Source organism: Anabrus simplex, chromosome 1 (genome assembly GCF_040414725.1).
Source record: "Anabrus simplex isolate iqAnaSimp1 chromosome 1, ASM4041472v1, whole genome shotgun sequence".
Lineage (NCBI taxonomy): Eukaryota > Metazoa > Arthropoda > Insecta > Orthoptera > Tettigoniidae > Anabrus > Anabrus simplex.
This window is the reverse complement of record NC_090265.1, coordinates 1,094,191,739-1,094,207,277: the sequence shown is the minus strand read 5'-3', so window position 1 is coordinate 1,094,207,277 and position 15,539 is coordinate 1,094,191,739. Positions and strand designations below refer to the sequence as shown.

The 15,539-nt window shown below is 38.6% G+C and overlaps 1 protein-coding gene across 2 annotated transcripts in view; it reads right to left on the bottom strand.

Annotated features, from left to right (window-relative positions):
• rdx (BTB/POZ and MATH domain-containing protein rdx) overlaps window positions 1-15,539 on the bottom strand; it is a 397,937-nt gene that overhangs the window by 67,264 nt on the left and 315,134 nt on the right. For both annotated transcript variants that reach the window (XM_067137249.2, XM_067137248.2), the window contains exon 4: window positions 1,505-1,656. In XM_067137249.2, the coding sequence (XP_066993350.1) occupies window positions 1,505-1,656 (152 nt within the window). The remainder of the gene's footprint in view (window positions 1-1,504; window positions 1,657-15,539) is intronic.

Here is a 15,539-nt window from a genome sequence, read left to right as displayed (position 1 = left end):
CCCTTCAAAATTTACATAAACACATCGTACACATCTGGAATACTGAAGGCCTGAGGAATGGACTACAGCAATAATCCAGCCACTGCATAAAAATGGTGATAGATCGAATCCCAGTAATTATCGGGGTATATCTCTGCTTGATGTTAATAGGATTTTACCTAAAATTGTATGTACAAGATTTCAGGAACAATCTAACCAGGAACTGGGAGAATATAGGGGAGGATTTCGACCAGCACAAAGCTGTCCTGATCAAATCATCAGTCTTAAGTGGACCATGAAACACCATAGAGTTCGGAACAAGAGATTAAACACTTTTATGCTATTTGTTTTACGTCGCACCGACACAGATATATCTTATGGCGACGATGGGATAGGAGAGGCCTAGGAAGTGGAAGGAAGCAGCAGTGACCTTAATTAAGGTACAGCCCCGGCATTTGCCTGGTGTGAAAATGGGAAACCACGGAAAACCATGTTCAGGGCTGCCGACAGTGGGGCTCGAACCCACTATCTCCCGATTACTGGACACTGGCCGCACTTAAATGACTGCAGCTATCGAGCTCGGTAACATCACTTTCTTGATTTCAAAAAAGCTTATGACAGTATTCATCATGAGTCACTGCTGAAAGTCCTTAAAGAATTTGGTTTACACCAAACATTCATCAATCTTATTGGAATCACTAGGAATACTAAGTTGAAAGTCAACTTTAGAGGTGAATTGTCTGAGCTATTTGAAATCCACACTGGACTTTGACAGGGTGATGGACTCTCGCCATTACTGTTTAACTGTGCCCTGGAGAAAGTCATGAGAGAATGGGTAAAGAAATGTCATTCAAGCATCAAGATAAGTAGAAATATTAAACTTAAATGCCTAGCATTCGCAGACAATCTTGTATTACTAGCCCGGCAATATTGTTTCTGGTTGATAGCAATAAATGCATGCTCTGAATAACAACAATGCTTCCTTTATATAGAGAGTCATCAAAATATAGCATAGCTTTATTCTAAATTAATAAAGGTACAAAATTCGTACCTCAAAAGACACACAAAACACTTGTAATATTCATGGTGGTAATTTTACTAAACCAAAGCAATGAGACCATCAGCTCTTCATGATGTTAGAAGAAAGAGTTCAAATCCTCCTAAACTGAGATTATCAGGTAAAGAAAGTAAAGGGCAATAAATGCAAGGAAGTGAGAGGTACCGCAGAACAAAAACCACCATGATTAAAGCAGAAGGTGTTTGATTCAAGGTAGATGAGACAGGGAAAGATGAGAGGAGCAGTTTGACACAACTGGAAGAAATGGTCGACTTAGCTGGTACCCCATGAAAGTCACCTCCTCAAGGTGCAAGCTGCCTTGAGCAAGAGTCTCGAAACATTGCTTTTTAGTTATTTAAGATGCCAAGAAGTTAAACAGATGAATTTAAGCAATAAAGTGTAAACAAACAATACTAATCTACACTATGAGAAGTATTTATTGAGAACACAGTCAAATGATATCCTTACCCATGGCTTTGGTTTCTTCTCTTTTGGCATTAAGAATTGAGAATTTAAATTTGGCCCGCACTTCAGACTTGTTGCAGGAGACTAGTAGGAGATACAGAGAGAGGTAGTCTTTACTTTCTTCATCTAAACCTTTGGGGTTCACCCTCAGGCACCTGAAAAGAAAAGAAAAAGGAAATAATAAAAACTAAATCCTATCCACTAAATCAGAGAGACAAATTTCAAATGCGACATTTTTCTGACATTATTACAACGGGTTTTTTTTGTTTTTTGTTTTTTAACAAGGGGACAATAACTGACTGACTGACTGACTGACTGACTACACCAACCACTTAGGTCAGCTCAACTTACTGTGGTTTAGCAAAATGATGTCCTTCATACTGTTTCTGCCACATCTCTCATCAAGAAACAAAAATACAGTTGTATGGATGGAGTTTTTTCTCTTTATCATCTTCATTTTCATCATTTTCATTTCACCTTGTCCAGCTCCTGCCAGGTTCGGGTGTTTATGACACTTCTCCATCGTTGCCTCTACTTCCACCTCTCCTCTTCAGAAATTTTATTACAGTCCAGTCTTATTTTTCTTATATTGTTTATACTGTTCTTGGTCTATCCATCTTGCCCTGGTCCTCCCTCTTGCCCTCTATCTTAGCTTCCAACACTTTATATCACACACAATTTATCTAAAAACAAAACTGTGTTGTATGACACAGTTGTATGACACTCCTATCACACTTGACATGGTAGAACAGTCTGGCCACAGCTGTGGCTCAGTTCGCCATGCTTTTACATCTCAAAACTGATACTTAATATAAATAAGTCTGAGCATAAAAACTTGCGCCAAGTCCTACAAGCAAATAGGGAATTTCCAAGTAACTTGTCAACTACAGGAATCATCAAGTTCATCAGTGTTTGTCCTGCCTAGTGGTAATTTTATATGTCAATCCAATGTCTCAATTTCATTCAGTGATGGTACATGGTTGGTGAAGATTCACTTTTTTCTTTCTTAACACATTAGTCCGTTTCTAATTCGTCCGTACCTTGATCCCCTCTCCAACAAGCAGCTCATCTTTGCAATTGTATATGCTTCTGTTAACACCACATGTGCAAATAGTTGAAGTAGACTTCTACACATTTTTCTCCTGGATTGCCAAATCATTCTCTTATGCTTGTGTAGGAAACATCTATCTAGTGATGTCAGATGACAATATCAGCATATTTGTCTCCATGATGCTTAGTTGCTGTTCCTTTTGTAGTCAGCCAACATTCACTCGCATAGAGTGCAACAGGATAGCTGAAGGTACAATAGATCTCTGATTTCAGGAGGTCTTTCATCTAGCAATTACATATAACACCTGTCATTGTTCACTACTTCATCCACACAGCATTAATTCAAGCAATCACTTTCTGATAAGTTAACCATCTTTACGAATGTAGATTTCTCAATTCACTTGGCTCATCCCAATTTCTCGCAGGTTGGACATCATATTATTTGGTTTTCATTCTGATCAGCCAACAACAACAACTACTACTACTACTACTACTACACTTAACATAATCTTTCTGTTTTATAAATATCCATTTGAGCCATTTATGGAGCACATTTTGCTTATACTTTTCTGCTTCTCGTTTCTTTTGCTCCCAAAACTTATTCATATTTTGGTTTTTGGCCTTCCTCTGCCAGTCTGCCGAGATCTGCTCCTGTTTCTTGGGTTCCTGGAACTTGCCGACTGGGTTAACCATCTTTCTGAATGTGTTTCTGTCCAGCATATGTTCCGTGTTTAGGCCTAATTCAGAAAGGTCTTTATTTCCTTCTTTCATCCAGGTTGTGATGTTCTTGTATTTTTAGTATAATCCCAGGTCCTCTTAGCCAACCTATTGTTACTCTTTTACTGAACAAGCCCAGCAAACTTCAGATGTCTTTTTCTCATTTCGTCAGTCAGTCCTGTAACATTCTTTGTTTACTTCCAGATATCGCATGCCTTCCTAGGGCCTAATAACTTTCTAAGAACTTTCCCTCTATCTTTCTCAGCATCGATTTCCTGGTGTAGGTTAGACATTCAGATGTGTATAATGCATAATGTAATCTACATAAATAAAACAATAACATCTGTCTGTCCTTTCAATTTCTTTTAGCGGGATCAGCTTCTAACAAGTTTTGGACCTTTTGAAACTGATGGGAAAAAAAAGTGTCATGCCTGTCTATCTGTTCCAACATTACTCAAGAGCTGCTGAACATCTTTTGTTGAAACTTGGTATTTAGACTAAGGTAGGGCTCGGTTAAAGTTTACGGTACTGTCAGTACGAGTTACTTGGACCCAATTCTAGTTCCTTTTTGGCTTTTTGCTGTATTAAAATATGAAGAAACGGTACTCATAACCCGTATTTGTTAAAACTGGAAGTGTACAGTAGATTAATAATACAGTAGATTTAATAATATACAGGATTTTTCAGCTAAGATGTCCACCTTAGATAACTTGAGAACTGTTAAATATACTGACATTCTGTCTTCACTTTCATTGGTATCAAGGGGCTCGTAGCTCAACTTTCAGTATCTGCTGAGATAATGATGCTAACGTTTTTTTTGTTTTGTTTTTTAAGTGGAACTACCCTATTTTCTACACTTAAACTTCTGATTTTAGTGATGTGATTATTTTGAAAATCGGACAAATACTCCTCCAGAAAATGCAATGTACTGAAACATGCTTCATTTGTCAGCCATAGGCTGTCCTGTTCGATTGAATCATAAACAAGCCGGCCAAAAGAAACACTACGTATAGGCTAATACATGTACCAGTGACTAGAGTTTCTTCACTTTCAAATAGCTTCTATGCTCCATAAACACACTATGATAAACTGCATGATTTAACTTTAATATCGCCACAGATAACAGGTAAAGGAAAAATGGATATGCGATGGGTTTCCTTTAATATCGAACATCCCTTGGTCAACTCTTGTTCTTATCCAACCAAAGCGGTACGAGGATTGCGAGGCCTAGGGAGACTTTCATCATCCCTTCTTTGCCCATCTATTTCTTTGGTTTATTCTTCAAAGGGTCAAACCTCTTCTCTTTTTCCTTCTGATAAATGTTAAGAGTGGGTACTTGCCTAGTTGTACAGTAACTCACTTCTAAATTACTTTCAAACATTCAGTGCAATAATATTAACCACTATTTCAGATACTAGGTCTTTTTTGTTTGTTTATGATTTTTCTTCTTCTTTCTCTGTTGCTTCTCTCACTCTGATGGGGTCAGGAGCAATCTGTGTCACGCATGTGGATTTGGCCCAGTTTTACAGCTGGATGTCCTTTCTAATGCCAACACTGCACAAGATTTTTTTGCTAGTGTTTTTTAACTCTGCACAAACTCAGATAAGCTTTTGGGGATGATAAGATAGCAAAGGGTTAATACTGGGAAGGAAGCAACTGTTGCCTTAATTAAGGTAAAGCCCCAGCATTTTCTGGGATTGAAAATGGGAAACCATGCAAAACAATCTTCAGGGCTGCCGATGGTGGGGTTCGAATCTACCAAATATTGAATGTGCAAGCTAACAGTACAGTGAGCTAGTTTGGTCCAGAGTGGTTTAATGTCACGTATGAATAATAATGCTGTCCCTCAGCAGCAGTCCCATATTAGTTTTCCCTTTACTGTTACTTATGACAATATGAACAGTGTTAAATCATACAATTTATCATAATGTATTTATGGGCACAGTCAAGCAAGTACCTAGCTGTGAGGAGAAGGTGAAGGAACATTGTACGTCAACAGCTCATGAGTTAAATGTAGCATGTCTTTTGGCTGGCTGGTTAATGATTCAATCAAAGAGGACAGCCTATGGCATGTTTGAATACATACAGTTTTCTCTAGAAGTACTTGTCCAATTTTCTAAATAATCATAACACTGAATTTGTAGCAACTTTCAGTTTAAGGCTAGTCCTCTGGGAGTGGCGATCCCACTGTAATAATAGCCTATATGTGATATGGCACTTCGGAACTTGTCTCGGAGAAGCTTAGGGCGTACCCTCCTGCAAGCAACACGCAGTTCCTTGGGCACTGGGGGAACTGTGAAAAATGGGCGACCAGTACCCAACATCATGAAGATGGGCACAATCAACCTTATGACCCTGACAGGAGAGGCAGAAGAAGTGGTGGATTTTATGGAGAAAGAGGGTATAGAAATGATGGGATTGAGCTAAGTTAAATGGAAGGGCAAAGGAGGAAGAAAAACCGAGGAAAGGATATACACTATACTGGAGTGGTGGCTGAAAGGCAAAAAATGGAGTGGGCCAGATAATTTCAAAACAGATGGAGGAGTATGTGGATATGGCAAATTACATCAGCGACAGGATAATAAAAATTAGACTGAGAATGAAGAACGAAGTGAAGGATTTCAAACCAGTGTATGCACCACAGACAGGGGACGAAGAGGAGGATATTGAGAAATTCTTAGATAAACTAGAAATGGAGATAACTGATGTGGAAGTGATTATCATGGGAGACATATGTACACGTGGGAAATGAAAGACAGGGAAAGGAAGAAGTAATCGGACCATATGGGTATGGGAAAAGGAATGAAGGACAGAAACTAGTTGAGTTTTGTGAGAGGAATGGACTGATTGTGGGCAACGCAAGGTTTTGGAAGTAAAACAGCAGGAAAATTACAAGAAATGGCTGGGGTGACAGAAGAATAAAATCATAACTGATTACTTTCTGGTGGAAAGGACAAATCACAGACAGTTGACGGATGTAACAGCTTTACCAGGAGAAACATTTGATGAAGATCAAAGAGCTGTGACAGCAAAACTAAGAGTGGAGAAAATGGAAAAATTAAAGGAGTTAAGAGATAGTAAAATAAAAGTGTGGAAATTAAAAGATAAGAACGTACAGGAAGAATTTCTGGAGAGATTGAAACATAAATTCCAGTTACTAAAGTAGGAAATGTGGAAGATGGTCCAATTTCAAAAGGGCATTTGTAAGTGGGGAAGAGAGGGCATGTGGTAGAACATCGACAATAGTGAAAGAAAAGGAGACACCCTGGTGGAATGAGGTGAGAGAAGCAGTGAAAGAAAAGAAGAAAGCATAGCAAGAATGGAACAGAGATTTTTAAAAAGAAGAAAAGTTGGGAAGAATTTACCAAACAGATGGAGCTGGCAGTAAAAGAATAATATATGGAATTATACTAAGTAACAGAAAAGAAAGTTTATACACAGCTGATGAAACAGGAAGGTGGAGAGTTGATAACACATCCAGAGGAAATATTTTGATAATCTGCTGAATGTGAGAAATTGTGCAGAGGAGACAGTAGAAATATGGTGTGACGACTCTACAGTAGAAGATGATATAACAATGTTAGAGGTGGACTTAACAGTCCATAAAATGAAAATGGGGAAGGCACCAGGAATGGATGAAAGTAGTGTGGAAATGATAAAAGGCTGCTGGACTTGTTGGACTACAATGAGTATACAGATTCTTAAAGTGCATATGGAGACAGAAACGTGTAGCTAGAAGACTGGAGAAAGGGAATAAGAAGGGGGACAACAAAAAGTGTGTGATAACTATAGAGGAATTACAAGCGGCAAAAATACTGGAAAGAATGTTAGAGAGAAGAACAAGGTAGGAGAGTTCCATGAGGAACAGTAAGGTAGATGCACCTATGCCTGACCTTGTACCTATAGCTGACAGCCTAACTTAAGATATAAAAAAATGAGAATACCTCCACTTATACTTAATTTCTTTTTGCATCAGTCTGTAGTTTAAATGTTTCTCTTTGGAAGAAAAAATGAGTTGGCAGTAATTAAAGTTATGATCTAGATCTGCAAGTCCTTTACATGGAGGGGAGCACAAGCAAACAAAGTTTGGAGGAAACCTTAGCATTTTTCATAAGGAGGTTAGTGCAGGTAAATAAGGTATTATATTTTGTTTATTGGGTTCTGAAACTTAAAATCACTGTTTAATAGTATGTTAAATGTGTATGAATTCTATATGGTGGCTGAAGTAAAAGTTATAAATTATCACAAATTATGGAGGGTCAGCCATAGTGGGGTGAAAAAATTATTTTGGTCTGTTTCAAATTAGAAACATTCAGTTTATAAGAGCTATATCTATATATGGTGTCCATAATTAAGGCATCAAGGCTATATGGTCTGACACCGTGGTCAGCCAGTTCGAGTCCCATTGGTCGAAAAAATTCACCATCAAATGTTGGCAGCAGGGTAGGAGAGGTGATAGTATATAATTTCTAATCACCAGAATGTGTGCCAAACACCTGGATTAAATTCCAAATGTCTCCACAATGCTCATATGGAGTGAAGGCATATGACACTGTTGATGGTGATTTGTTCGTCAGATAGGGACGTGAGGCCTTGAGCAGACCCCTTGGTGCTATTCGACAGGAGTAGGCTATGTGCCAGCAGCAGGTTTCACCTTCTCTCTTCCTACTACCAAATGTCACGTTGTTCATTTCATCTCAATAACTCCTCTGAAGAAGTTGACACCAGGTAGAGCATCCGGTTGTAAAAACTTGCTACGATGTTTCATCTCTCCTCATACCAAAGAAACAAGACAAAGGTTGGACAGACATACATAAATACTAGCTAGATATATATATTTCTTTTTATGTGATGTTCCAATAAGGGAACCTGAAGCTGACCACATGTGTCAGGTGTAGGCAGCTGATATAAACCATAACCCAAAGCTGATACACAGTTGTTATATTTTAAAAATATTGTCACACCTACTGTATCTTTTAGGTGGTGATATAAAATGGACCCTCAACAAAGTAAATTTCTAAAGTACCCACAGGCATCTATGGCTCTTGCATAGGATGTGATGAAGCGAGGAATGCCAGTAAATACTCCTTCTTCATATGCCATGTCCTCGCAGAACATTGGCGATCAGTAGCATGATCTGTTGTTTGTTCATAGCTGTTCTGAACAGAGTAAGCTTTGTCACCCCAAACCACTGGCTCAAGTTGCCGAGCCATGATGTTCTATTTCTCCCCGGACCACGTTTTCCATTAATTTTCCCTTGGAGTATTACTTGCAGAAGGTGGTATTTAGAGTTCCGCATCATATGACCAAAGTAATCTAGTTTCCTTCTCTTGATGGTAGTGAGAATTTCTGGTTCTTTGTTCATACGGTGCAAAACGTCTATATTGGTCATTTTAGCTGTCCAAGGTATCTTCAGCATCCTTCGGTACGTCCACATTTCAAATGCTTGCAATCTCTTGCACATGGTCTCAGTTAGTGTCCATGCCTCAACGCCGTATAACAGAATGCTGAAAACGTAGCACCGGAGTAGTTGTGTCCATAGTGAAATGGAAAGGTCACGGCTTGTCAGAAGTTTCCTAAGTCTCTGAAAAGAAGTTCTGGCCTGCTCAATTCTGCATCGGATCTCGTGAGTAAGGTCCCAGCCATCAGTAAATACGGCAGTTTCAGCATGTGAAGCAATTAATGGAAAAGAGTTGGGGATATGGAAAGGATCTGGTCATGAAATTCATAGATCTGACAAAGACATGCGGTAGTGTTCCCAAAGAGAAGGCTTGAGAAACCATGGTCAAAAAAAGATTGGGTGTACAAACTGTAGAAATATAGTGCAAGCAATGTACAAAAACTGTGTCAGCAGCAAACAGATGCCATTTGGAAAGACAAAATGGTTTACAAAGGAAATTTAATATGTCCTCCTATTCAATACATACACATCTCCATCATTAGATGGAGTAATAATAGTCAAACATGTTTCAACTCGTTTGAGCCATCTTCAGTGAAAAAAAAAAGTAAATTTTTTACGTAATTGATGATAAAAAATGTGTTAAAACATAGTGAAGAAAAGAATGAAAACTGTGATAAGGCGTTATTGAGTAAATCCACCTTGTTCTGGGTCTCCCTCTTGCTCTCTCCCCCTTCGAACTTCATCTCATTTTGGAATTTTTTCCTCCTCCATCCTCTTTACATGTCCACACCATCTTAGAAATTACTTATTAGCCCAAGATTCTCATAGAACCTCTTTTTTTCCCATTACAGATTTGAACTTCATTGGCAGTTTCCACTATGTGTCACATTTTACCTGGCATTTGTTATCTTCTCAAACGTAGTTTCCCAAGTATTCGCTGTCCTCTTAACTATTTGTGATGGTCACTCAACGAAGACAGACTGTCAATTTAAATTTTAGCACAGTGAATTCGTCCTTGTTTAATTGTACACACTGCATGTTTTAGACTAAGAGGTCCACAACCTCGTCATAATCACGTCTTATTGTTTTAATTCCATCATGTCTCTTTTGTTTTCATTCTTTTCATTACGTTTTAACACATTTTTAGCATCAATTATGTAAAAACTTTAACTTTTTTTTCACTGAAGATGGCTCAAACGAGTTGAAACATGAATGACTATTATTACTATATCTAATGATGGAGATGATTCTTGTTTAAAGGGACCTAACATCTAGGTCATCAGCCCTTAATCGTACGAAATGAGACGAAATATTGCGACAATTTAAAAATCCATAATCCTCCGCTGACCAGATTCAAAAACGTGAGGACAAACAATGAATGGATGGATATGAAATTAAAACAATCAGTGGATCCAACCCGCAATGCCCCACATTCCCAGAAACTAACGTTAAATAATAGTACTACTGACCAAGGGACTGCTTCTAAAGCACAATACTGAATCGATGATGCTTGTAGTCGAAACGGGTCCAAAATCCAGGTCATCGGCCCCTCATAATTGTACTTATCGTTAGGAAAATAGAACCAAGTTATTTGTCATGTTGCGGTACTAATCAAAAGTAGCGTAGACTTGCGGTATTCCACACATTACGGTACTACTCACAGGTAATGAAATTTGCACATGTAACAGAGACCTATACTTTTTCACATAATGCGGCGCTATTTACAGGCAACGCAAACCTATAAGGCAACACAAACCTATGGTGTTCCTCACATAAGTGGACTAACCACAGGGACCCACACTATCCCATAGTGTTCCTCACATAGTGGGTACTAAACATAGGCAAGGCAGAACCTTGGTGTTACTCGTATAGGGGTACGAATCACAGGTACTGTAAAATGCATGCTGAGCCACACACTGTCGCTACTAATCACAAACCTATTTTGTAACTAACATAGTGGTACTATGCACAAGTAAAAGCAACCCATGGTGTTCCCGGCATGCTGGTACTAATTACAAATAGTCTCATGGTTCTAATTTGATCACCCCTTGGTCGCCCCTTTTAGTCGCCTCATACGACAGGCAGGGTATACCATGGGTGTATTCTTCGGCTGCATCCCCCACCCACAGGGGGTGTGTATTAAATAGGAGGACATATAAAATTTCCTTTGTAAAGTGAAAACCATCAATACGGAATAATTCTACATCTTGTAATGAAAGAATGGTTTAGAAATGAAAATGGAGTAAGACAGGGGAGTGTACTGTCGCCTTTCTTGTTTCTAATGGTTATGGACAAAAATGTAAGGGAGACTGAGGAAGTATATGGGAATAAGGAGATGAACTTGTTACTATTTGCATACAATATTGTGGTCTGGGGAACAAACAGCAAAGAAGTACAAGAACAACTTGATGCACTGAACAAGAAAATTGAAAAGTATGGTATGAAGATCAGCACAGAGTAGAGCAAGACAACAGTGATATCAAGAAGAGAAAGACAACGGAAAGGCATTGTGAAAATTGGTGGTCAAAGCCTTGAAATTGTTGACAGTTTAAAATACCTAGGGAGTGAATCAATGCAGAATAGAAGGCTAGACATGGAGATTAGCAAAAGTGTGCAACATGGCAATGCATTCTACCAGAGTGTAAGAAACCTTGCCTGGAATAAAGAAGTACCAAGGAAGTGTAAAGGGATAGGCCTAATATACAAAATGTATTATGCACCCATATTGACCTATGCGGTTGAGACCTGGACAATGACAAGTAGGGAGGAGAGTAGAATTCAAGCCAGTGAAATGAAATACCTAAGAAGTATGATGGGAAGGAAAGACCTATTGAGAAACTGAAGACATATTGAGAAGGAGCTCAGAATGGAAAGCTTAAATGAGAGAATTTATGGGAGTAAACTAAGATGGTATGGACATGTGAAGAGGATGGAGAAGGAAAGAATTCCGAAACAGATGATGAGATGAACTTCAGGGGAAAGAGAGCAAGAGGGAGACCTAGAACAAGGTGGATCAAATCAATAACGAGGAGTGCAAGAAAAAGAAGAAACCGGGGACAAAATTATGGAAGAGGAATGGAAGTAGAGAGGAAGGTGGAGAAGTGTCATAAATCCCCCGACCCAGCAGCAGCTGGATAAGGGAGGAGGAGGAGAGAACTCACAGAGAAGCCAGATTTCACCCTATATTATCACCATCACTACCACACAATACACAAAAAACACATAACATGCAATCATCACACTGAACAGAGAAGCACAAACAGGCACAAAATGATATTTGCACCTGGGGCAAGGAAAACTAACTCCTTAACCAAAGATGGTGTGCACAAATGTTGTTTTTTTTTTTTTTTTTTTTTTTTTAAGAACTTCAGGTCAGGAAAGACTCTGCTACCGTATGAGACAATTGACGGTATTACCTGCGACTGTCTGGCCGAGGGTTGGGCGGCCGATACCAACTGACAAACTGGGGGAAAACCAACAGCTACGGGTGGAGGAGTGCCTAGTAAGTCAGTGGAAGAGAGAAATTTTAATTGCTTTCAAAACCAAAAGAAGCCTCGGAGTGTTAAACCCAATAAGGACGCAAGTTCTCCTGGTATCGATATTAATGACAGTTCAATGCTCAAGGCTCCTTCAAAATCCAGCAAGAGAACTAAAATCTACAGGACAACGACCACAATCAGAGTAGCAACTCTGAATATCATTACTTTGACAGGGAAAATAGAAGAGTGTGTTGATTTGATGAAAATGAGAAACATTAATGCACTAGGACTGAGTGAAACAAGGTGGAAGGGTATCAAAAGAACTCAGAGAAGGTTACCATCTACTGTATACTGGTCGGGAGGAAGTTCAGCTAAGAATGGAGCGAGTGTTACAATGGACCATTCAATGAAACAAACTTCAAATCTGACAGGATTATCCAAGTCAATCTAAAATTAAACGCTACCCAGAACATTCGCATCGTTCAGTGCTATGCCCCACAAGTAGGTTGTGATAGTTCAGAGAAAGACCTATTTGAAGAATCCTTGGAAGAGCAAGTTAAGAGGTGAAGGAACCATTGCTACTGGTGACATGAATGCCCAAGCAGGGTCTGATAGGCAAGGTTACGAGAGCACCATGGGCACATATGGATGAGGACCAAGGAACACAGGAAAGCAGACTCCTAGATTTCTGTCTGAGAAATAATATAGTTATTGGTAATACCTGGTATCACAAACATAAAAGTTGCAAAATCACCAGATATGGATAGAATGGGCAACAGGAGTCCATCATTGATTATATTATGGTAGATAAACATATACAAGAAATGTTGCTGGATGTGAAAGTGATCCCAAGTGTGTCTCTTGACAGTGATCATACGCTCCTTGTTAGTTGTTTCAGGTTTAAAAAGTTGAAGGAAATAAGAACCATCCAGGATAAGAAATTAAAGGTATGGAAATTGAAGGATAAAGAGAAGGCCACAGAATACCAAGAAAAAATTCAGCAGTGAATACCAAAAATAGACACTGGAACAGTTGAAGAATGGAAAAATTTCCAGGAATGCTTGGTCAAGTTAACAGAGGAGACATGTGGAAGAACAAATGGCAAAAGTAAATGGAAAGAGACACCATGGTGGAATGATAAAACAAGAGAGACAGTCCTTAAAAAGAACAATGCCTACAGAAAATATTTCAAAAGTCGAATAGATAGCCTAAGGACAAAGAACATGTAAGTTGGCGAAAAAAGAATCTAAGCAGGTTGTCAGAGCAGAAAGAGAAAAATGGCTGAATGAATGGAATGAAACTAAATTAAGATGTAGATGGCAACAGAAAGATGTATGGAATGATGAAGAATAGGAGGTGAGACAAAGAACAGACTAATTATCTGACTAGTGATCAAAGAAGAATGGAAGAATTATTTTGATAAGCTGTTAAATGTGAATGATATCACAAACATTCCATTAGATAGATTACTTAATGATAGAAGGATGGAAGACACTATAACAGATCTGGCATGGAATGATATAGAATACGCATGGAAATACATCAGAACAGGAAAATCTCCAGGCATTGATGAAGTGTGTGGTGAAATGATCAGGTCTATGGGTGATGCAGGAAAGCAGTGGATGTATAGACTTTTTCACAAGATATGGAAGGATGGGCAGACACCAGAAAATTGGAAAAAAAGGTATCATCATTCCACTCTTTATGAAAGGTGACAGGAAGAAATGTTCCAATTACAGAGGAATTACATTAACTTCCCAAGTGGGAAAGCTGTAAGGAAAATAAAACCATTGATAGAATTAAAGTTATCAGAGGAACAATATGGATTCCGGAAAGGCAGATCAACACTTGATCTAATATTTTGGACTGCGTCAGCTAATGGAGAAGTATTATGAACATAATAAGGTCCTTTGGCTGGCCTTCCTGGATATCAAAAAGGCCTTTGATGCTGTAAGCAGGGACAAAGTCTGGGACGTGCTGAGAAACAGTGGAATCAATGACATAATAAAACTAATTGAGAATTTATATGAAGACATCAGTAGTTGCGTCAAAACACCAAACGGAACCCTTTAGAATAACTACGGGCCTAAGACAAGGTGGAGTTCTGTCACCTCTTCTCTTCATTACTGTGATGAATGAGATTCAACAAGTATGCCAAAACGTTGGTAGCAAAAAAATGATCATGCTATTTGCTGATGACATCTGTATATGGGGAGATTCCAAGGAGGAACTTCAGGATCAGATCCATACATGGACAGTAACAGCTAAGGTTCAGTCAGGAAAAAAAGTGAAGTGTTGGTTATGCAGAGAAATGGTCAACCTGAAGATTACATTGAAACAGAGGGTAAACAACTCAAGATGTCCAACAAATTAAAATATCTAGGAACCATGATATCAGCAACAGGCTCCATTGAAGAAAGGAACTTATCAGCAGGATTCAAGCTGGAGGAACATTCTATAGAGTTGTCTGAGACCTAATATTAAAATACAAGCGAGTAATTTATATGACTTATTACATGCCAATTTTGACATACGGGAGTGAGACCTGGACCATGAGGAAAAAGGATGATGCAACGATTAAGGCAGCTGAAATGAGATTCGTTCGAGCGATGGTTGGCAAAACAAGACGAGATAAAATTCTTAATGAGAACATCAGGGACATGGCTCAGGTTGGCAGAATGCAGGATAACGTAACTCTGCGTAGACTCAAATGGTACGGTCACATACGAAGGATGGATCCTGATTGCATTAACAGAAAAATATATGATCTGCAGTTAAAATATTCCAGACAAAGAGGGCAGCCAAGAATGCGATATACAGACATGGTGAAAAACGACATGAACTAATGAACGCTATACGGTGAAGGATGATTATTTGGCATATCCAATGGATTTTTATGACTAGCACCACTGATAGGAGAACCACATGGCAAACGAAGCAGTTCAAATTAGAAGTATCATGCATGCACAGAACCTTTTTTTTTTTTAATTCCTGCAGTTACACCTTTCTCAGGAACAAGAGAACTTGTGTATTTTTAGGTTTATTTGGGTATCCATAAGGTTTGTTTCTACATGGGGTGAATTAAGACATTAATAATAATCTCTTTATTAATTATCATTAATAAACATACAGCACACAAATTGTGCATGGTATAAGCAAAGTTTGTTAATTATGAAATCCAATATCCAAAATCCAATGTAAGAACCAACAAAGACTGTGAAAGACAGTGAAAAGATAGTAGAAATATTCAAGTGACTAATGTCTTTTCCATATGATGAGTACCCTATAAAACCTCGTATAGGCCTATGTGGTATATTAATCACAATTCTCTTGGGTGGGTGTGTCATAGTGAAACAAAGAAGGCTTAAAAGTACATCTTGGCAAAACCTGA